Source organism: Alligator mississippiensis, chromosome 1 (genome assembly GCF_030867095.1).
Source record: "Alligator mississippiensis isolate rAllMis1 chromosome 1, rAllMis1, whole genome shotgun sequence".
In the NCBI taxonomy this organism is placed as follows: domain Eukaryota; kingdom Metazoa; phylum Chordata; order Crocodylia; family Alligatoridae; genus Alligator; species Alligator mississippiensis.
The window spans coordinates 50863143-50887177 of NC_081824.1; the positions used below are offsets into that span (position 1 = coordinate 50863143).

The 24035-nt window shown below is 38.6% G+C and overlaps 1 protein-coding gene across 18 annotated transcripts in view; it reads right to left on the minus strand.

The window, feature by feature from the left end:
* DST (dystonin) overlaps positions 1-24035 on the minus strand; it is a 494468-nt gene that overhangs the window by 106796 nt on the left and 363637 nt on the right. For all 18 annotated transcript variants that reach the window (XM_019496873.2, XM_019496902.2, XM_059730546.1 and 15 more), the window contains 6 exons: positions 23592-23827; positions 21570-21699; positions 19670-19869; positions 17209-17704; positions 13618-15092; positions 546-707 (listed from right to left, as the gene is read on the minus strand). In XM_019496873.2, the coding sequence (XP_019352418.1) occupies positions 546-707; positions 13618-15092; positions 17209-17704; positions 19670-19869; positions 21570-21699; positions 23592-23827 (2699 nt within the window). The remainder of the gene's footprint in view (positions 1-545; positions 708-13617; positions 15093-17208; positions 17705-19669; positions 19870-21569; positions 21700-23591; positions 23828-24035) is intronic.

Consider the following 24035-nt stretch of genomic DNA (forward strand, 5'->3'; position numbering starts at 1 on the left):
GTTATAGCACTGAAAAAGCTCTGAGGTACTTTAAAGGAAACTTGCTTCTGGCCAGAGAGCTGTACTCTATTGTTGCTTAAAGTATTACTGGAATACAAACATATAGCATAGTGAATGAAAATACAATAGGAAGAATTCACCATAGATGATGAAGGGAGAGAAATGACTAAGAGGCTGAGAACAAACAGTGCCACTACCTTTCCTATTTATGTGGGCACTTTCTAGTTTATTAAACTCCCCTCTCCTCTGCATAACCAGAGGGGATCATGTAGTCCTGAGGAAATCAGTCCTCACTTAGTACCCTAAGACAAAACCTACAGAAAATCTGACAGAAATAACAGCCACACACTGCTGATTAATGAGACAGACTTTTTTTCTTAAAGAAAATTACAAGGAAAGCAACTATATTAAGGTAGCACAATCTTGACACCATTATGAATATATTTCAATTTCATTTTTGAAAGATGGCAACAAATAAATAGGCTGTAAGTGCATGGAGAAACAATTAGGCAGCAATGGAGTTTGTAGGTGTACAATATAATAACCTTTTTATTTAGAGTCTTCCACCGAGTGTTAACATCTTCAAGGTCATGCTCCAGGTTCTTGGTGCTAGCATTTTTAGCAGCACTTTGAATAAGGCCTTGACCTAACCAGTTTACTTCCTGTTGTTTAACCTGCAGCGGATCAATTTCCTCTTTCTGAAATACCTGCAGTTGGAAAACCAAAGAGACATCTGTACTGTTATATCCAATGATATCAGCAGCTTAAGCAACAGTGATGTGGCTATCAAAAGTAAAATCACACAGTATGCACTCATCTTAGTACAGAAAACTAATTCAGAGCTATATAGCATAATTAAAAACAAATTGTATTTACTGAAACAAACCTCATCCTAAATACAATTAAACATAATCAAAGATAGTACAATACTTTTGGGGAAAATGAACAAATGCTATCTTTAAAGGTATAGTACTATATTTACAAAAAGATTTCATATAAAATTTAAAGTCAGTTTCTAACTGGTTCTGCTTTGACTCCAGCTGGCACACTGGGGCAAATTCAGTCCTGGTACTGTAGGGCAGGGTACAATGAAAACCTGCCTGCCTGCACATGTTACTAAGTGGCCCATTGTCTTCAGATCACAGTAATGTGTTTCAGAAGGACAGACAAAAGGAGAGAACGCATAGAGAAAGACCACAAAAAGAATACAAGGGCTAGTGTAACATGGAGAAACAGGTATACCATTTCAAAAAAAAAAAAAAAGCAGATTCTGAAGGAATACAAACAGTGTGTAGATCATAAGAGTGAACAAAATGCACACTGAGGGAGAGAACAGGATATGATTTCCAAAGACTGGATAAGGGTCAAAGGCCTGAAGTTACAGAAGACAAACTTTAGACCAGACTTTAGGGCTAGGGACAGAAGTTACACATAAACTGGTTTAAGTGATCAGAAACTGGTTTAAACCTGTAACAGAACAGAAGCTCAGTATATATAAACCACCTCAAAATGGCTGAAGCTGGTTTAAGATAAACCTGGTTGAATGTAGTGTCAAACGTAACTGATTTGGGTCAAACCAATTAACTTGTCCTCAGACCCATTCCTGGTTCAAGTGAAATCACAGCCCCCTCAGCATGCTTTGCAGCCCTGGGCTGGGCTGTGCTGTCTGCTCCAGAGAGCAGGGCTGGTCCCACCCCTCTGCTCCTTAGCTGGAGCAGTGAGGGCTTAGTGAGGGGGCAAGCAGCCCAGTCTATGGGGGGACTGCCCCTCAGCAAATCCCAGCCATGGTCTGGGGCAAGGGAGGGGGGTTAAACACCCGTTACCCCACTTGCACTTACTGCTGGCTGCAACTGTGGACTACAAATCCCAAAGGCATCTGGAAGCAGGAAGAAGAAGTGATGAGCAACCCAGCAGAGTACCACTGCTGTAATTCTGGACTGCAAATCCCAGAGACCTCAGGGGCAGCAGGAAGGGGAAGTGAACTCACAGCCAGAGAGCCACACTCTAGTGTCCCCTGGCTTCTGGCCTGAGCCACGGCTGGTATGTGGCTGCGTTTCCTGAATCAAAGGTAAATGTCTGGTCACTTTTGTTTCTATTTAAACTGTGCAGGCTAAATCTGTTTCAATTTAACCTACAAAGACTGAATCGATTCAGCCTCGGGCCTTTTGACTGTCTGTACTTAGCCTAGGAAACTGTCAGTAATAGGAATAAATGGGGAAGTGAAGCACAGAGGAAGGGGAAACAACACCAAAGCAGATACTCAATGAGGTTACAAATTATTCTATTTTAAAAGGGTCAAAGGTCCACCTCATCCTAGATTGCATCAGACTAGCAGGTTAAGGCACATCAGTCAACAGCTTAAAAGGGAGTGATGTGGTTAGCATGATATTCAAGTGACTTTGAGTTACTACCCTAAATGACCAGGTGCCTACTTTCAACTATGTCATCTGGAACAGCCTGCAGCACAAGCCCAGGGACAGGTTTGAACTTACACTTATAGAGCTGTAGCAAGACACTTTAACCAATCTGCCATCCCATTATTATATTACTGTAGGATCTTTTTGAAAAATACAGGTGTCTGTGTGGACAAGTGTAGTCACTGAGCATTTTCTGCATCTATAACTTTTGCTGTGCCAGATTATCATAATAGCAGTACTAGCATAAATTCAAGCTCCCTCAGTTGCTTTCAACTGAGACAGGCTGAACTGACACTAGTGTCAATGAGATCAGAAATTTGCCAAAGGCTGCTGAATTAATTACATAGGCTAGAGAAAAATAAGTGATGAATAAACAATGCTAAAGAATGCTCAACTTTTGACCCTAAATCCTTCTATTTCTATAGTGGCATTCAGTAACAGCTTTGGTTTACATTTAGTGCTTTCAAAGCAACCTTCTTCAGCTTCCTGAAGAGCAGGAAGCCCATCTAACGTACCATTTACTCTCCTTTTCGGGCAAGAGGAACACAATGGTAAGTCACACATTTTAAAGAAAGAGATATCAGGTGGTTGGGCTATTTTCTGTATATCTGACATGCCAATAACGTTGTACATAACATGGACTGAACAGGCAGGAGAAAGTACTGGGGTTGACGACACTTTTCTGAGAGCTATAAACAAGAAAAAAGACAATTTTTGTGAATATCTATAACTAGTAACTGAGTAGCTGCTCCCATGCTAGATAAGGAAAAGTGCCAAGCTTTATTCTCTGCTTTTGGGTAATCATTTTATAAACAGCTTTGTTATCCTGGACTTCTTTTATACTCCAAAATGCCTTATCTTTCAAAACCAATGAGGACTTATCTATTCTCCCGAATCCATCCTTTAAATACATGTACACACGTCACAAAAAGAAGCTTAAAACAAATTAAAATGGTCTTTGAGGCTAGACTTCACCAGAACAGCTTAGCAACAAACCCCAAAATAGCTCAAACTTCTGCCAAAGTAGGCAGAAAAAATTACAGACCTGACAAACACTCCTTACTTAGCACAAAGTTTCACTCTTAACTTTCTTACCTCATCCACCACTCAGAAAATGTTGTAAGATCTCGTGCTTGTAAAATACCACTGTAACTTCAGATCTGATTTTTGGCATGCAGATTCAGGAAACGGGGCTCAGTACATGCAACAAGTCTTTAATCTGCGTACTTTGGGAACCACAACAATCCAACACTGTTGTTTGTACCTTTTACAAGAAAAGCTGGTCAAGCTGAATAAATGAGCCATAAATGCCCTTGAATGGCATTGCCTTTAACCACAATTTGTGTAAGAAAATGAATGCTAAGATCAATGCACAGTGGAGGTTTTCCAAATGAAGAGTAACAGACACCATCTGGACAATAAATAGCTGTGCACCAAACAGCTGGAAATAATTATCCCTGTCAGAAACTGCCCCTAATTCATTTACTAAAGTGACCATCTCACCCACTTCTGACATTTTGTAACGTGCTACACAAATAATACCAGTAACCAGATTTTCTTAGTTAATGAAAAATAAAATGTTAGTTGCAATAATAATTGCTCACCAAAACTTTACTAGTTTACTACTTTTAGGATAGCAAAAAAGAAAACAGCTTTTTGTTTCTGCTGGAACATTTACAAGATGCCTTTCTTTCTGAATTACCTTGTTAGACAATAGGCCATTGCAGACTGTACCCAAGGCTTCTATCTGTGGGCCTGTAGTCCAAATAGTCCCTTTACTTCTCATTGAAACAGTTTTTGGGCAGCTTATGATATTATCTAAATCCAGCTCCTGGCTAAAGAATTCCATTTCAATTGAGTCTTTATGTGTCACGTTAGATTCCTCTGGATCAGACAAAATCTCATATTTTGTTAAATCCATGTCACTGGTGTTTATACCAACATTTGCACAGTAAACATCTAAATGTGGAGGTGCATCAGCTACACAGTCCCTTTCTATCATTGTGACTTGTGTGCTAATTTGTTCTTCAGCTTCATACTCCTTTTCCACTTTTTTGTCATATGTAAAATTATTGTTTTCTCCATCTCCCTGGAGATGGTCTCCATGTGCCATGTCTTCTTTCAAACAACTCTGTAAATTATAACATGTGCTCCCTTTCTCTTCCTGATCACTTTCATATTTCTGAGAAGCACTCTCATCTGTTTTTTCTGGTGAAGAAACATCATGCAAGGTCAGTTTGTAGCTTTCTTTGTTAGCATGTGATGGGATCTTCTGTTCACTACTGTAAATTGCAGGAAAAAATGGTCTGAACTGACCTACTACATGAATATCTTCTGCAGAAGACAAACTTCTGGTTTGATGTTGTTCCCCTATTAATAATGTGCCATGTTTTGATTCCCTTTCTGTTGGAGGGCTGCATAAACCAGAGTCATCCTCTTCTGAGGTAAGAGAATTAGTACCCCATTTGCTTGTTTTTGCTATATCTGAAACATCAGCAGTTTCAACAAATGAGCATTCACTTTTATTTGCATAGTCTGAAAAATTGGGTGGAACAAACATTCTCCATGATCTCCTATGTTCTTTCTTTTCTGTGTGAGACTTTGCTTTGGGTAATCCAGCTGTTCGAATTATATCACTGTTCAATTTTAGTGCATCGAAGATCATTTTTTCATCTAATTTGTTTGCTTCACGACCTCTAAGCTCAAATGCACTGGAAGAAGTAAGGGCACCATTGGAACACAAAGTACTAATATCCAGTGTTCTATGACTATATGGTAAAGTCCGATCTGCAAAATGTTTTGAGGACAGGCTTCCTTTAGAACCTGAATCAATCTGTTCATTCAGTCTCACTGTATCATATATTGACCTCTGAGGAACATAACAGTCTTCAATATTTAGATCTTCATCTTCTTCACCCTTCCCCACACAAGGAGGATTCTGACGTAAACAGTCTGGCCTGCTAAGTGGTTTCCCCATTTTGAAGGCGTTTATAGAAATGTACTAGTATGCCTCTACTTTCAGCGACATGTAATGAAACATGTTAAAGATGCTATCAGTCTGAAGAACTATAGTAAACATGCTTTTAGCAGAAAAACACACATATATAAAATATATGTCATAATTTATGAGGTGGTTAAGGTCATAATCAGTGCATCTGTGTACATGCAACTACAGCTGATTTAATTATTTTCTAAAATATAAAGTGCTTCAGTAAGTAAGGAATACAAGTCTTCCAATATCACAAAAAACCTCAAAACAAAACCAAACCCAACAGTGGCTCAAAGACTCAGAACTTTCCAACAGCATGTTGTTCCATTTCTTCTTGCAGGTCAAAATTTGTATCTTAAATCTCCTGATTAAGTTTTGCAAACAAATGAACATTATAGCAGGCAGCACATTATCTTCTGTAGGTGACCAATTAACTGTAATCCATGTAAATGTCTGCAGAATTCTACATCCGTTATAAATAAGTCATGGTGCAGAAGCTTAAAAAGAAAGATCCCACAGTAGCCGTGTACAGTTCAGACTGAGGCACAAAGAAAATCTTCAGGGGAAAATAAATCTAGAATAGTACAAATAATAAAATAGTCCTTTACTTTTTTTTTGGCAGTAGCTATAAATAATCTGGATCTAAAAGGCAATTTATTTTCTTCTTGTACTAAGCTTCTCTGTGGCGCATTCAGAAGTTCCATAGGAAAATATAGTTTTCCAGGTAGCCAAGTCACTGCAATCAAACATCCCTTTGAGCTAATAATTAGAAAAAAAACTTTTTAAAACTCATTTTCCAAATATCCTCCTGGAGATTGTTACCCTGTCTAAGGCAAATGCAGAGTAGAATAATTACAGCATTTTCCCCCAAGGCACAGCAGATTAACATTCAGTTGAAATTCAGCAAAACTTAACTATAAGCTGTAGCTAGCTGACTGTGATCACCGTCTGTCTTCATTTTGAAACGCAGCTGGAGAGAAGAAGGCATAAAAGGAAATCCAACAATGAGCATTCACGTGTACCATCCAGTGTAGCTGATAAGCTTTCCAGCTTTCCCTGGTTTCTTATGAACTGACAGGCACCCTCCCAGCACTGAGCTTAAAGAAACGCCCTTTTTATTCTTTAGGCAACATCTGCTACTATCCCATTCGTTCTCAGAGTATTACTCTGCCGAAGCATTAGTAGGTGCCTGACCTCTTAGTGCCACCCCCCCATGTTTTCCACCCCATGTGACTTAACTTCTTAGTCATCTTTTCACTTTTAACATTTGTCTTGTCTCTGAGACCGACTGAACTGTTTTAGTGGGAGGTACCTAGAGAGACTGTAACAAGCTGGCTGGTGGTGACATCACGTAAATCAGAAAACATTCTTTAGTTCTGGAGGACCGGGGCTGCTGAGAAGCACAGTGAAACATTGTTAATTAGTTCAGAATGTTGGAACTGACAACGCACAGTCTTGCTAGGTAACCTGACACCACTTAAGACGTACCGAATTTCCAGAGCACTTTCTCCAACCGGCAGAAACAGCACTACTTTACTTAATTATAGAAAAAAAATCTAGCAAAAATGTTGACAGAAGAAAGAGAAATCTAATCTTGTGGATTTCTAGTGAATAGTATACTCTGTGCAGTCTACAGGGCAACATATAGTCCCATTAGTGTCCCCATTTAAAAGGGTACTGTCAAGTTAAAAACTGAACCAAGAACTTTAATCTCCATAATTTATATCTGAAATTAGTATAAGATTTTAGAAATCTAGTTTACCTGCAGTTATATTGTTTATATGTTTTTTGACATGTTCCCCTGAAAAATGGAATGGATATTTCAGTTTTAGCTTTGTTTCTATTCTTTTGTACTTTCCCATACAACAGCTTCCTAGAGCAGTGTCTGTCTAGCAAACACTAGATGGAGAACTTTATAAATCCAAACAAAAACCTCTCAGGTTCCTATGGAAACTAAAATAAAACTTTGTGAAAAAGTTTATATTGATATTAGGACATGATTCTTAATGGAATTGTGCTGGCATGGAAATAATTAAACCAGGCAGAGAATCTGGCTCTAGACTCTGAAAAACTTTTAGAAGCAACCCTAATATTTTGTACCTGAACATCCTGGTAATAGTCACTTAAGATGTAAATTCAAAGAGGTCAGGGGCGAACACATAATTCACCAATATACTACAGTGAAGAGGTCATGTACAAGCTGCTTCCTCAGCAGTACTACTTTGCATACTATTATTGACCAGAGCTCTATGCTGCTCATGATGTGGGGTATCAATTTTAGTGACAGTTGAGACCACAGGTTAAGAGCAGCATATGGCACTTGGTGTTAAAACGTAATAGAGCGCTGGCTGACTCAAAAACCTCCAAAGCTCTTTTAGTTAAGCAGCAGACAGAATGTACTGTATTGAGCAGACAAAAAACACTAAGAAAACTTTTGTTTTAGGGGATATTCAAAGGCTTTCAAGAAAGAAAATGTAACAGACATAGAGATATGGTCCTAATAGACCAAAACATTAAAAGGATTTGAAACATTCTTTCTGCTTTCATAGATTTTGCTGGTTTCATTAACTCAAGCTAGTACAGATAATAATGTCTCTATTGCCCATAAAATTAAACAAAGCTATTACATATTAAACTATGTCAAACAGATACTAATTTGGAGACTAAAGTCTCAGATTTCTGTAAATGAGAATTATAACCCATAATGGTTAAGATGAAGAGGACATTCTTTGGAGAGCCAGGCAAAAGAGCATACTAGCATCCAAACCAAACACAAATTTCTACAGAAATGAAAGAGTATCTGCTTTAGAAGGGCATGTTCATACTAGATTTTCTGTATATTAAATTAGTTTTAGATTTTTGTTACATTTTGTTGGATTCAATATTAGACTAGATTTTCTATATTTTAATATTTTGATAAAACTTGGATTTTTTTAATTTCTAGTTTTCACATTTTCAACTAGCTCTAGGGAAGACCTTTTGGAATAATCTTATGTAACACCTGTAAGTATTAGATATTTTCTCAAGTTAAAGAAAATTAAAACAATCCCGTAAGCCTACTTTTACTTTTTACCAAAGATCATAACAAGTGGTATCCCCTATGAAAGAGTTCTATGGTTTATTTTGCAAAAGTTGTTTAAATTAGTACATTAACAAAAACTCTGGATTTCAATAGATTACTTAAGCATATGAAAATGAACCTCAGACTGTTGCACAAGAACTACCTTGGTCCTATTGCCAAAAATAAATAAATCAATCAGAGGACACAATCTATACAACCAGCATAAACCAATTATAATCTTTGTTCAAGTTCATCAACAAGAACATTCAGGCATTCAGACAAGCTAAGATTTCCTGTGAGTTCCAATTAGAAGCCTTCCTCTACATGCATGCTACATAGTACAACCATTAAGAAAAGTCTTTAAGAGCTATATTTACTACTCTTCTGAAAAAAAATAACAAAACCAAAGAATCATCCACTGATGAATTTTGGAACAATGCCATATATCTTCATTAATAAGTAGGGAAACGATTCTAATGAACTTACTGTGGAGATCTGCAAATGTTACAAGTATAATAACTGACTGAGGATGGTTAAGAGCAGAGGAGGAGTTGCTTTTTTTTGTTTTGTTTTGTTTTTTAAAAGATGGGACCCAAACACAAAGATATTTCCAAATCCAAACTTCCCAAAATTTATAGTGGGGTTCAGGCCCACCTCTAAGGCTTTGTTCATTTTGCTTTTAAAGAAACAAAAGGGATATTCAGCGGGACTGAACAGAGGAAGCTCATCTACTGAAGTTTTCTTTTGTTACAGATCCATTCACTTCATATTTTTTTCACTGATAAAACAGAATGAAATAAATTCAATGAAAGACAACAGACATTTCTCTGAGAAATTAAAAACAAACTTTGAGTAGGAACACAGAATTATTTGTTTTTTACCTTCTGCCCGAACACCAATGGTTTTTTGGTTTTTGTTTTTACTTTTGTATGGCTATTGGGCCAAATGCTACTCTTAGTTACTTCAGTGAAAATCCAAACTCACTCAGCACATTTACACATACAATTAGTGCACATAAATAAACTCCAAAGGTTATTGCTCTGGAGTTTGCTGCTTCCGGGCATACTATTTGAACATGCACCCGGGAGCAATTAGCTCTGGAGTTTATTCATGGAGCCAGGCAGGAGCCCGAGGGATCCAGGGGCCAGCCAGCCAGTCCAGGGCTGCTCTGACGGGGCTCAATATAATGCAGTGGGGCTTACTGCAGCATGGGATTGCTATAGTGCAGGGCTAGGTGGCACCCTGGGTCAGCATCTACATATGTACTGCTGAACACTAAAAAAAATCTGCAGCAGAGTAGTACCATATTTACAAGTACTACCCTACTGCGGAGTTTATTAGTATTGTGTACCCTAACAGAGGCACACGTAGATACCGAGATGTTTACTGTGCGGTAAATTAGTCAACTGCACAGTAAACATCTTGTGTAGATATGCCCACTCTCTCCTGGTTTGCTCTTTGATGCAGTGACCCTGATTACTTGTTTCTAGTGAACTGTACTCCAGCTTATTCATTTCTAAAACAGAATAATATTTCAACTAAAATGTTCTTAAATATTTCAAATTAAAACCAAGCAGTATTACACTTTCAAATTAAAATAAATGACATTTCTACTTTGTTGCCATTGATTAATATTGATGACACCCACTCCGAATTTAACACTCTCTAATCTTCTGGTTTAAGAAAGCAAGTACAAACACAACGAGTAAATTCAATTCTAAACTTTTTCTTTAATAACTGTGAATGTTAATATGAGATGCCAAAAATATCACAAAGCTCTATTCTTTGCTTGTAAAAGTTGGCCAGACTACAGCAGATACTTTTGGCCTTTTCTGTAAAAACTTTCCATGAAAGAGAGTAAAAGAGATCATGTGAATGAGCCTATCCACCCCGAAGCAAATTTTTATTTTATTTTTGAGGGGCTGAAGTTGACTGTCCTTACCACAGGAGTCAAAGACAAAAAGCTAAACTGTGATTTTTGCAGCCACAACCACATTTTGAGAGGATGAGGGGATATGTGAGTAAGAGTGTGGGTGCATGCATGAAGGAGCACTACTAATGGAGTTGTAGCTCCTGAAACCACTCGGCTTATCCATGGCTAAATCAGGCAGAATAGCTCCGTGGAAACACGATGAGAACCAGCAAGTACAGCACCCATGTAAACAGTGCAGCTTTCACAGCCCATACAACCAGCCTGAAGTATTATGGTAGGTTCAAGGACAGGGAGGACATGGCCAGATGCCCAGAATCAGGTGTGTGAAAGGAGATGAACCATAGACTAATAAGGCTCTTTTCCTGTCCTCCTATTAGGCACAGACAGATCCATCACAGGCACTGGATGTAGCCAGTGCATTCAGCTGCTCTCTTCAAAAAAAATTTCAAAGAGCAGCTGCCAGGCAGTTTGTAGGGGCTGACTATAAAAATCTTCAAATTCATAAGGTTTCTTTTTCTAAGGAGCTATCACCAAGGACGCCTTCCAGCCCCTCTTCCCTTTTACCCCAGATTAGAACCCATAAGGCATGCCTCCACGTGCAGAGACATGAGTTTCCAGGGGCATTTGTGCTGCTGCTGCTGCTCCTCTAGGTATGCTCCGGCATGTGCCAACTTGTCTCGGGTGGGGTAGGGGAGGCTGCGGCCATCACCTATGCTGAACCCAGCGGCTTTACTTGGGGGCCTCCCAGTGCAGCAGCAGCGCCAATTCAGCCATACAGAGCGGATGACCAGGCTCTGTTTCTGGTGGAGTATGCTGCTGCTGCATGCGCCACACTGCTTTTTGCAGTGTTTTTCAATTTGTTTGATGCTGGGACATACTCAAACCACACACGCAGCACAAACTGTGCATGTGTGCTCATCTGGACGTACCCATAGGGTCCTATGTTTGGCACAAATTCAACAGCCTATTTTGTCATGTGAACAGTGGTTGTAAGGCATAAACTCTGGAAACTTCTTGAAACAGGACTCCTTTCCCAAAGCAACCAAAACTAGCCACACCTGACAGCACAGGCATAGGCCTATTCACTCCCTTCCACATCACCTCATCAGGTCCTGGGTGACACTAGCAGGCTCCTGACATCTTTTTAAAGATGGTCCAAAATTTCTCCTCCCCTCTCTGCCTAAAAATGCATTCTTTTGAATAATCAAACTAGAGCATTTTTCAGCCAAAAAGTGCAAGCACATTTTTCCGAGGAAAAAAAGTGTCAGCATCCAATTTGCAGCCTATCTATATCTGTAACTATATGAATATGAAAACAGATGGGCTCTTTCTGCAAATATTGTTTATTTAGTTAAGAGCCCAATTTCCAATGAAGACAGTTTTGATGGAAACTGTTCAATTAGCTCTAATCTTCCTTCTGCTCTGGAATTTTGACTAAATTCTCCTACTGCTTCCTGTTGCCACTGATTTTGTTGGTCCTGACAGCATAACCCTATAGCCATCCAAACCACCCTCTTAACGCAGTATGTGGAAAGTTAGAAAGACCAGGAACTACATTAAAAGTCTAAAAATATCAGAGATGGTACATTCAGAGAACACAAACTAACTCCCCCTCAATCTTGCTGTGTCAGTCTAACAACAGAAATCAGAGCACAATCTTTTGCTTGCTGTCATGTTGCCAAAGGGTTTTACTAACGTTTGTTTCTGCTTTGAAATTCATAAATACTGATCAGTTCTCAGTAGCATTTAATTTTAATCCTTACAAGCTAATGCTTTAATTATGTAACTATTATTTCAACTATTTGTCTCCTTATATACCACGTGTCCTCAAATAGGTCATGAACCTTTTTTCAGAAGAGAAAATGAAGAAGGCAAAATTTTTCCAGAATCTGAACTGCTACAGCATGGGCTCACTATGGCTGAATGTTGGGCTCACTGTGGCTGAACACTCCAGGCTAGCATTATTAACCCTCTAGCTGCAGTACCAAAAGCTTCAGGTTTAACCCTGTCACAAGCACTTCTGGAACTGGGAGCTGCTTTTATCTGACCTTTTGGTGGTGCAGCTGAAGAGTGAGTGATGCTGATGCATAGATTCTGTTCCATCCTCTATGGAGCCTAGAGGCCAGCAAGGTAACCAGCAGCTATTTCACCATCTCCAGGCATCCCATGTTGGTGTGAAAATCAGTTTCCTTACTTAAAACACACACCCACATATTAGAAGGCTAATTTTTGGAGAAAAGATGCATATGGTATATGCATAAATATGACAATTGTTGGGGTTTGTTTTTTTTTTTGGGGGGGGGGGGGGGGTTGGTACCTCCTTTCATCACAAAGGCACTTTACAACTGATATACATGCAATATGAAGTATAGTTTTCCTATGACCAGGATGACAGCTATTTATCAGCAAACATTAAACTATTTACACCAGTGGAAAAGGATTTTGAATATGAATGCCAGGACAAGGCCTTTGCTTTAATGGAAATATTTTTTTAACTTTTCGTGAATTAATATGCAAAAAATAGAACTAGGGATAGGGACATAGGCGACTGGTAGGGTGTGCACAGCGGTGAATGTGCCCCCCCTGACAGCCAATACCGATGCTGTCAGTAGGAGTGGTGCCCCCTCCTGACAGGGCTGCCACCATCAGCAGCTTCTGCGGGCCCCCCCAGATTCAGGAGGCACCAGTCACTCATGGATAGGGATTAGCAGAAAGCTGGAAATGAGGACAGTGTCAGTATGGAAGATGGGGAAACTAAGACCTTGATCCTATGAACATTTTTTATGCACATGCATAAGTGAAAACAATGAGACTGTTTGTATGTGCATTTGCCAGGCTGGAACTTAGAAATGTAGCCCTGAGAAAGGAAAAAATTCATGTGGTGCATTGGCATCTTCATGAAAACTGTGCAGAGTTCTCTTAACTTGGCAAAGGTAGGAAGGCACCATGCACATAGAAATAAAGGAAATGGGGGACATGAAAGCCTGGAGAGAGAATCTGTCAGGAGACAAGAGTTAAAGAAGAGTCATGAGAGCCTGGGCTGCAAGGAAATGAAAGTTTCCCAAGCTGTGGCAGAGAGCTGTGGCAGTTGTGGGACACAGAGAAGGGCAGACATAGAGTAGGATCAGTACGTTTTGAAGTGATGTATTACAGAACCAGATTAGTACCATATTCAAAAATGCAAAGCACTCTAACAATAAGTAAAGGATCTCCCTACCTTGAATATATTCAGTTGTTGATTAATAGCATCTGTTTCCATACCAACAGGACCTTGAGATTCTTCATGTTCCTCAGCAGTCCCAAGTAGACTTGAAAATTCTTCTAACTTACTGTAAAATGCTTCAACACGGCTAATAGTCCCCTCCACCTGTTCCTCTCTGGTTTTTGCTCTGTCTAGCAACTTATTGCATTGTTTACTTAAGGCCTCCAAATCCTTTTTTATACCAAGAAGATCAGGAGATGCTTCAGCTTCTGTGGCTAACATCATTTTACAGGTTTTATTGGCATTTTCATTACTTGTAATAAGGTCTTCCAGCTTTTTCAGGAAATTTTTAATATCCTCTCTCTGTGACTGCAGTATATCTAGTTCTCTTCCTACTGGGGCCATACTATCGAGCTCATCATCAAACTCTGCAAACTGGGAAAACATCTCTCGGATGCTGTTTTGGAAATGCCCAATTCCCTGAAGTTTGGTCTCTAGGAATGAACACTTGTCTTCAACCTGCTGGCTAACCGTACTATATTCTTTTTCTAAAATTTCAGCTTGCAACAAGAGGTCAGAAACACCTGCTGAATCACAAGCATCTATCACCAGTTCTTGGGCAAGTTTTTTTGCCAAGTCCACATGAGGCTTTAAAGCCTGAAGTGCTTTCTGCTGGGTCTGCAACACTGTCAAGTGTTTGTTACTGAAAGCTTGGGGTCGAAGAGCATCATGAGCTTCCAGCTGCTCTTTGGCATTTTTAAGTTGTCTTTGGGTTTCCTTGGATGATTCTTGAAATTCTTTTAGTCTTTGTGCCATATTTTCCAAGGATTCTCTCTTGTTATGTAGCTGTTTTGTGACTGAATCCACTTTTTGATTCAGTGCAGCATTCTCCTCTCTAATGCTTTCTTTATCTGTTTGGCTGGCATTGAGCAAACTATCAGCTGCATTATTTAATAATTCCACCATCCCATGGTGTTTGTCCAAGTCCTTCTGCCAGGCCTTCACCTGAGCAATAGAGTTCTCTATTTCAACAGGATCTATAATCACTTTTACTCCAGATAAGTTGTTCTGGCACTCCTCTATCCAGGGCTGCAGTGTTTCTATATGTTCTTTGTATTTGAGGGCCTTCTCTAGACAGTCTGTTAAGTTATCTTCCCTTCCTTTTGATTGCTTATTCATTTCTTCCCAGTTACTTTTGAGCATGGCAAGGTGAGACTGCAACTCTGCCTTCTCAGCTCCTTGAGTCTTTTGTAGCAAACTTTCACCTTCTGTAACAATTTTTTCATAATAATTAATCTGATCGGATAGGGTCTTCTTAAAGTCTTTCTGTTCTTCAAGTAAAGACTGCAGGGTATCAAGCTTAGCTGACACAGGGGGGGCCTGGTTCTGTTCCTCTTTCTTTTTGTCCATCCAGGCCTGAAAGTCCTTGGACATTTGCTGGAACTGATGAGAAGTGGCATACGCTGACTGAAGCTGCTGAACATGGTTTTCTGTAAGACAAAACAATATACAGGTTCGTTTTTACAAATAGCTACTGATGAGACTCATGGTGAGTCATTTCTAACTAAAGGAAAACTATTTTCCCCCAGGAATATATTTTTAGTTTTCTCAATTAATTTCATAACAGCTCATTCTTTACTACAGACTGCAGCTAAAGGGAACACTCATTTTTCAGACAACAGCTGACAGGATAATAAAATGCCTCACTATCGAAAATAAACTCAAGAGGAGCAGATCTAAGAGGAGAGCTAAGCTCAACCATATTGGGTCAAGATCTGCAGAGCCCACAGCAACAAAGCTGCCCAGGAAGGCAATGCTCAGTCTTTGGAAGCCAAAACCAAAGCCAAGCCAAAACAATTCCATATAGAAAAATAAGGCAAAGCATCTACTACACAAGAAGTCTGCCAGTCCCAATGCACATCTGAAGCCCAGAGCGGGTGGGCCAGGCCTGAAGAGCACACACAATCATGTTTCTAGATTAAAACAGTTTAAAGCAAAAAGAAACCATTGTGTCATCCAGTGTGACCTTCTATAATATTATAGCCCCTTAATTTTCCCCTAGTTAGACCTCTTGAGCCAATGACCTGTGCCTAACATCCAATCTATTTTTAACTAATGTTCTGCAAAAAAATGGCACCCATTGTGATGATCTCATTTTGGGGTATCAAGTGAGTGGAACTAGGAGATAAAGGCAGAAATTAGACCTGCACTACAGTTTCAGTCCTCATCAAACCCAAAATTGACTGCTAAAGATTCAGGTAACTGTTTAACAATACAGGGACCTGCTACAAGGTTAGGAACATTAGAAAATAGTGCAGGGACCCCTCACGAGGTAATCTAGTCCAGCCCCCTCCTCAAGACAGGATCATTCCAAAACCATTCAAGTGTCTGTCCAACCTGCTGCTAAAAATTTACAGCACTGGACATTTCACTGCCGCTGGCAGTAACCTGCTCCAGTGCTTAACCACCCTCCTGGTCAAAAAGTTCCTCCAAATCTCCCATTTAAATTTCCCCTCCTGAAGCTGGAGGCCATTGCTCCTAGTCCTGTTCACTACAGTCACAGAAAAAAACCCATCTTCATCTACTCTATAAACACCCTTCAAAGAGAAGACTGTTAGAAGATGCCAGTTGAAGCTGTAAAAGTGCTGGATACAGCAGAAGAATCATTTCCCTTGATTTGCAAATGACACTCTTGTTAAAACAACTCAGTGGGTGCATCCACACGTGCACTTTAATGTGCAGTAGCTTATTTTACTAGGCATTAAAGCAGCATGTAAAAACCTGTGCTATTATGCAAATACGTACATTAAGCATCACCTAAAAAGAATGTGCTTTTACTACTGAGCATTAGCACAGCCTAACGTGCATTAATTTAATGCCTCACATTGGAGGTACTAAATTTAATGCGCATTAGGAAAAGAGCATTAATGCACATGTAGACATGCCCAGTATGACATTGACCTTTTCTGCAACTCGAGCACACTATTAGCTCTTATTCAGGTTATATTCTACTGTAACCCCCAGGTCCTTCTCCATAGTACTATAGCCTAACTAATCATTCCCCAGTCTATATTCGTGCATGCAATTATTTCTTTCTAAGTGCAGGATTTTGCACTTGCACTTTGATTGTTATCTAGTTGATTGCAGATCATTTTTCTAGTCTATCCAGGTAATTTTAGTTCTACCTTCCAAAGTGTCTGCAACACCACCCAGGTTGGTGTCATCTGCAAACTGACTACCCTTAAGCCCATCATCTAAATTAGTGATTTTCAATCTTTTTTTCATTTGCGGACCCCTAAAAATTTCAAATGGATGTAGGGACTCCTTTGAATTGTAAGTGTGGGTATTTGCATACTTTTGATTGATCATAGTCATCTTTCATGGGCCCCTTAGACATAGTCTGCGGACCCCCAGCGGTCCACGGACCACAGGCTGAAAACCACTGGTCTAAATCATTAACTGAAGATATTAAATGATGCTGGTTCTGAGGACTGACTGGATCTTGGAGTTGGATCACTTTCAATCCAGTAAACACAAGATAAAATAAATTCAACTGTTATACTTTGTTTGATTTCCAAATTACCATTTTATTTTTTTAATGCTTACCTGCTTTTTGCTCAATATCCTTAAATGGTCTTAAGATACCTTCCAATTGCCTAGTAAGTTCAGCTTTCAAGTATTCTTCTCCAACCAATGCTGACAGTTCCTCACACAGAACTTGAGCCACTCTTATACTTTTCATTTCCTGTTCTATTTCCTGCTTCATTTCTCTAGCTATTTCCAACTGTTGTTTCACAGCATCAGGTTGTGTACTCACAGCCAGGCTGCTGCTTAGCTTATTGTCCAAGACACTTAGCTTATCAGACAAGCTTCTCAGAAGATTTTGATATTCTGTGCTTTTGACAATAGCTTGGTCAATTCGGCCACATCTGCTACTCAGCTGTCCTGTTAAGCTGTCCCATTTTTGTGCCACAGCTGCCAGCTGCTTTTCCAAAATTTCATGAGAAGGAGGGTGTTCTCCTGGTCTCTTCAGTATCCCCTGACCAGCTGTAGTTAACAGTTCATATTGAGTCTTTCTGGTATCAAACTCTTTTAGGAGAATCTGAGGTGACAGTAAGTAATGAACCATTAAGTTTAGGAGAGGATAGAAAGCAAAATGCACTACCAACAGAACCAATGTGTTTTCTCTGGTTTTTCTCCATTTTAAAATAACAAATCTTTCAGTTCAAAAATTTCAGCTAATATATACATTGAAAAGCAGGCAAATGGACTAGAAAAAATAGGTGAATGCGCTACATCTACGCTTGGCAGAATTTGATTTTTTTATCATTTTGATGAATAATATCAATATTTATTTCAATTTTTATTGATTTAAATTTTCAAGATTGTGAGAAATAAAGGGTGTGGGGGGCAGAACCTTTATTAATTACAGTACACCATTATTATAGTGCAGCTAAACCACTCGCCGTGACAAACATAACTACTGGCACCAGTTGATCAGCAGAGCTGCCGTCATTTGTGGTTCTGCTCGCCTGTAGCTCCCTCATCTGCTTTCTCACTTCTTCTTCCTTTGCTACCAGTCCTCTGGGGTTTCTGGGATTTGCAGTCCAAACTACAGTCAGCACTGTTCTGTAGGACTGCTTCGCTTGTCATCACACACTCCATCAGCCATCATTTTTCTTACGTCCCCTTGCTATAAATTTTGATTAATGATGGGGATATTTTTTTCATTAGTCTGTGAATGTGAAGTGAAACTGACATTTTTCAACATTTACTGATAAAAATCGAATCCTGCCAAGCCTAACTATATCTCAGCATCAAATGGGATTCTGAATTCTGTTACTATTTCTGTAATTAAGTAATAGTACTAAATAAAATAATCATTGTTTCATTTCAAACAGTGCTTTCTTTCCCACTTTTGAAATCTGCTCTAGAACCTAACATCAAAGGAGGTGTATAGTGACATAATATTACAATATGTTATTTTGGCACACAAAAAGCTGGATTAATTCACAAAAGTACTGAATGTATACTGTAAGATTTATTAAAGTTTATATCTGCGGCTCTTAGTATTAATTGTTTTGGCAATAAGTCATAATACTTAGAGAAGAAGGCACAAATGTGATGGTATTATTTTACAGAATGTTCCAATCCTTTCCTTTTTAAGTCATATCAAGCTTAACATTTAAGGACTGGTAAGTGATACCGGATACCTTCATGCTGGCTGTCTAGATTTTTAAATTAAAGTTGTTACAGACTAATCTTAATTCATTTTTACAAAAGTACTACAATACAGTTCATATTTAAACTCTTTCTTTTAATCATTCTGGTAATTTACATGGAAATGACAGTTTCAATCCTATTTTATAAAAAATAGGGCAATATTCCCTTGCAATTTAGATTCACTGGCAGTAATAGAATGTTTAGAATTAAAATTCCTAACTTCTGCTATTTTGTCTGCTCTAACATTAGTTTCTTTTTCCTGTTATACACATTCCCATTACACTGTTTCTATAACTAAAGCATTCCTGTTTTTTCCTATACTCTCTTGCTTCTTTCTTTCATGTTCGATAACCCATAACCTCCTTTTTCCAGTCCTGCATTTTACTTGTTTTCCGATTGTTATTACCTACAGGACTGATCCAATAGATAACAACCTGAAAGGAGCATTTTCTATCTAAATGGTATGGGTTGTATATGAAAACAAATCATAAAATGTAATTAGCTATTCATACACTTAAATTAATAAAACTTCAAAGGACCATTTTCAGCAGAGTTAGAACATAACACAGCATGGTCAAAACACAGTCCTTTATGTGAGGCTCAGTATGATCAAGTATCACCCCTAGGGTAAGTTCTGCACATTTCTTCTTTTGATCTCTCATTGGTCTCTTGCTTTGTTTTGCCATCAGTGTGACCATTTCAAATATGAACGATATGAGTTATAATGTGTACTACTAAATCAGTGCAACTGTGCTGTACACTAACTTCAAATCAAAAGCATGTTAGCAAAGGGAAAAGAAAAAGTTATTCTTTTGAATAATATATGTTGTCAACTATTTCTCACCTGGACCTGCTGCTTTTGTGTGTTCAGCATATTTGGGTCAATTGAAAGTGGTCCAAGCACACTGACCATTAGTTCCTTCTCTATAAGCCAGTGCTTTAACTGTTCTTCTGCTGTTTGGAACTGGGTCAGGTAATTTGAAGACTCTTCCAACTTCTGTTGTCTCTCAGCTGTAACTTGATTGAGTTCTTTCCATTTGGAATCTTATCAAAAAATAATGATAACTTTAACAACATATTGCAAATATGTTCTAGCAGAGGGGCTATAAATATAAGATTGTATATAAAATATAATTAGATCTCCAGAATAACCCAAACAGGCACTTTGCATATTAGCGCCAGATGCTTTTTTGCAAAGACTCAGTATATACAATATATTTACATCTTCCCCTGTAAAGTACACCTTGAATCTGTACCTGAATACAAAACCTGACAAGTATCCTGTCTCCAACTGTGGCAAGCATGGATGTTTAGAGGGAGAGCATGTGAATGAACAGGACTTATTTAGAGTGATCTAGACTTAAAGATGCCAGTCGATACATCTCTTTCTGTTCTATTTAATAGCTATTAATAAATATATTCTATTTAATAGCTATTAATAAACCTATCAGCCATTAATTTATCTAATTCATTTTTTAACTTGGTTCTAATATATACCTCTACAACCTGCTGTGGTAATGAGTTCCACAAGTTAACTATGCGCTGCATAATAAAAGTACTTTCTCTGCTGGTTTTAAAACTACCCCCTGCTAATTTCTCCTGCTAATATAAAACTGTATATCTCCACTATCACTAATGCACAGTCCCGTGTTACATTAAGAATTGTTAATACCTCCTCTAGCATCTCATTCTTTGTTTCAAATGCCTGCCGGTCTAGCATGCTTTGTCTGCTCCCATATGTAAGTCCTATTCCTTTCCAACTTGCATTTTTCTGTGTAGCCCTGTATAATTTTTATGTACTCTCCTTCCTTGTGATTATCTGCTTCTTTCTATGCTTCCTCATTTGGCTCTAATATTTTGCTACATTCTCCTGTTCCTTGGATGTTGTCTATGATCTTCATGTCCTTGCAGAGTCCCTTCTTTCAGGTTTCCCTTCTTTCAGCCCCTTTGGTCTGTAATAACTTTAATCCACACACATGCTGTGTATTTCTCTCTATGGTCGGCTTGTGCTGCACCATTTCTCTCCAAAACCTCATGTAGATCTTAAGAGTTTTTTGAGCTCCTTCATAAAAAGTCAGATTGGGAAAAATGACTAGTTTTAAAATAACTCTGATGTAATTATGGAAATGTCTATTAAAATCAAGGAGTGCTAGCATACAAAACTTTATTTTAAAATATGAGCAACCCAGTAGGCAAATATTTTTAAAAACTATGAAAGTTACATAGTACACAAGCTCAATAGCTGTTGTCCAAACATGGCCATTTTCATTTTTTGGCCTAATTTAAGAAGTCTGCTTTAGAAAATGGCAAGGTGCCACTAAAAACCACACATGGCAAAAGCCCACTAGTGCATGGAAAAAAGCATGGAAAAAAAATTAAAAACAGCTCCAAGTCCTCTTTATATCACATCAGGATTTGAACTAACTTAATTTGTTTTCATTGTATTTTGTTAAAGAAACATCCAGGACAACAAGCTTCAGTCTCAGAGTGTCCAAAAAAGATACATTATAAAGATCTTTAAAACAGAGTCTTGAATTATGCTCTTTTTTGCACTCGTACACATCTAAATGAGATCACTCACTTTTATAGAACTACTCCAGATTTACATTCTTGTGAAAAAGTGGAAATTTCCCAGGGTTTAAGGAAAAAAAACAAGCTATTTCAAAACTCTGGTGATTGTTGGCATGATGAAAAAATAGCAATATCACAATCAGTCTGAGCTTTAGTTGAGAGCACTATAGTACCTATTTTATCCAACATCTGTTTCCATCTGGATGCTTCAGGGGAGTTCGGGTTCTTTTCCAACATCTCTGTCACTTTGTCCTTCAGCTCCTGTACTTTATTCTCACTTTGCTTCAATTCTGTTTCAAATTGCTACAAAGCCATCAAACAATACACTTAAGCATTAAACCAAGAATAGTGTACAGATTTTTTAATTCCATAATGTTATGCCAACAACCACAAAAATCATCCTAATAAATATCTAGCACTACTGTAGTGGGTTTTTAACTGCAGATCTCAAAGCAAATTATGAAGGTTCATCAGACATAAAGCAGAAAAGATTATATTATTCAGAAATCAAAGTAACAGTGGCTCTCTGCATAAGCAATAAACCTGGAAAAAATAATTCCTGTAACAAAGAGCTACCAGGTCTGATGGCAGAAACTTCCTAGCCTGACCTTGTCCCACTCCCCTACTGGAAAAGAAAATTTCAGAGGAGTTCTCCCCTATGGCATCTGGATGCATTTACTAGCAGGAGAGGAGGTTTCTAGTCTGAATATTCTAAAATAATCAAACTGATAATTTTGTTCATCTGGTATACAATGAGCGATTTAGATCAATAGGAATTGGGATCAAAACAGTTAGCGGCTACATTTAAGGTTATGTCGTGAGCCTTATTCTTCCTATTACTCTCACACTTAATGCTATATCAGCATAGCTTTTACATTTAAATTGGCCAGGGGTTGTTAAAGAATTAAAAAGATAAAATATATTCATGCTTCTGTTACTACAAGGCAAAGTCAGAAGATGACCTGTTTTCAGTCCAGTTAGGTTCTGATCTAAAACACAGACATCAATGAAAAACTCCTGGCTAACATTCTGTACGTGAACGTGTAAACTACTGGAAGCAAATATAGACCCAGACTCTGGGTTCTTTTCCTTTTTTGGTGGGGGAGGGTGAAGGGTGGGATGAGCATTCAGCATAAAACAATTAAGAAATATTTTTGCTTCAAACTAAGTTGTAAGTCAGTGGAAGAACTTTAGGTCAATTTGGAAGAAAACCAGGTCACATAGTAAAGTTTAATCTACAGTACTGTGAAGTTTAATATTTAATATTGATCAACAAATTTTGACAAAGTTCACTCACTGGGAAAGTTCTGTCTTGATTTATCCCAGGAGGATAAAGGATAAAGAATGTTCACAGTTGTAGGTGAAGAAAGCATTTTGCCTTTCAGTAGCTATATGCACCTACAGGGTTCATCTCCTGCTAAACATGAACCTCTGCACAACCAGTACCATACCTAGACTCCTGGTGGCCCCAGGAGAATTTTTAGTATCGGTTCCCCCTTTGCCAGACATAATGATAATAATAATCGGGCAACAGGAAAAAAAAACAAAACAAAACATTTTCGGGTCCCCTTTCTGTTTGGGCCCTGGGCGGCCATGCAGTTCACCCATGCCTGCGTCCAGCTCTGTGTACAATGGTTCCTGTCATCACTGAAATGCTGCTGTGGTGTTTCTCACATGACAACTGAATTGTGGGTGGAGTAACTAACTTAACAAGCATGACCTAGTTGCTGAGGGGATACTGATGTCTTAGAATAGGATGTAAACCTCTGCAGCTGCAGTCTGGGAGGTCTGTAGTTTCAACAGCCCAGCAGCTGCAGAAAATGTCCTGATAGATAGAGCCTTTCAAGTCTTGCATGCAATTCAATAAATAACTCAGAATCAATTTGGATATCAGTGCACAATCAATACATCCTCATCTATTTAAACTGGCAGTCAAAATTATTCTGAATTGAACAATTCCTTCTCTTTGTATATATTACATCTTTTATAATGTATATACAGTTTTCCAGAGCTGCTCTGTCCTTGATTGCCACATTTATGGGGCTTGCTGGGGAAAAAAAAATTCTCTGCACACAGTACTAATATAGGACTGTACTATATCAGTTATTAAGCAGAACTCCCTCAGTGATTTCAATTGGGAGTTCTGTTTAAAATGTATATGGCTCTTAATAGCTTTATTCACATGCACAGAGTACCTTATGCTGCTCTACTTGTGTTTTAACAGCTTCGCTATCAGTGGGAGCTGCTTCCCAGCCTGCTGCAGTCTTATCCATTTTTTGTAACCACTGCATCACTGAGTTTGATTCCTCTTGAATACTTTGCATCTTTGAAAGCATGCTCTCCAGTTCTGAAACTTTTTCTTTCAATAAGACTCCCAAGTCTTCATAACTGTGATTTGCATCCAACATAGCTTGTTGAACAGTTGTTAATTCTGAAAGAAGAACAAAGGAAATATGTCTATGTTAAAATACAGCCCAAGGCCAACTTCCCTCCAAAACCCACTCACAATTCTTCAGCCCACTTCCAAATCCTCGGGGCAATCTGACAGCCCACCTTCTCCATTCCTCAACTTGATGCTTGAAAGCTATCTTCTCCCCAGTTCTATGAACAGCCTCATGGCCTCCACCCCACATGGTCCT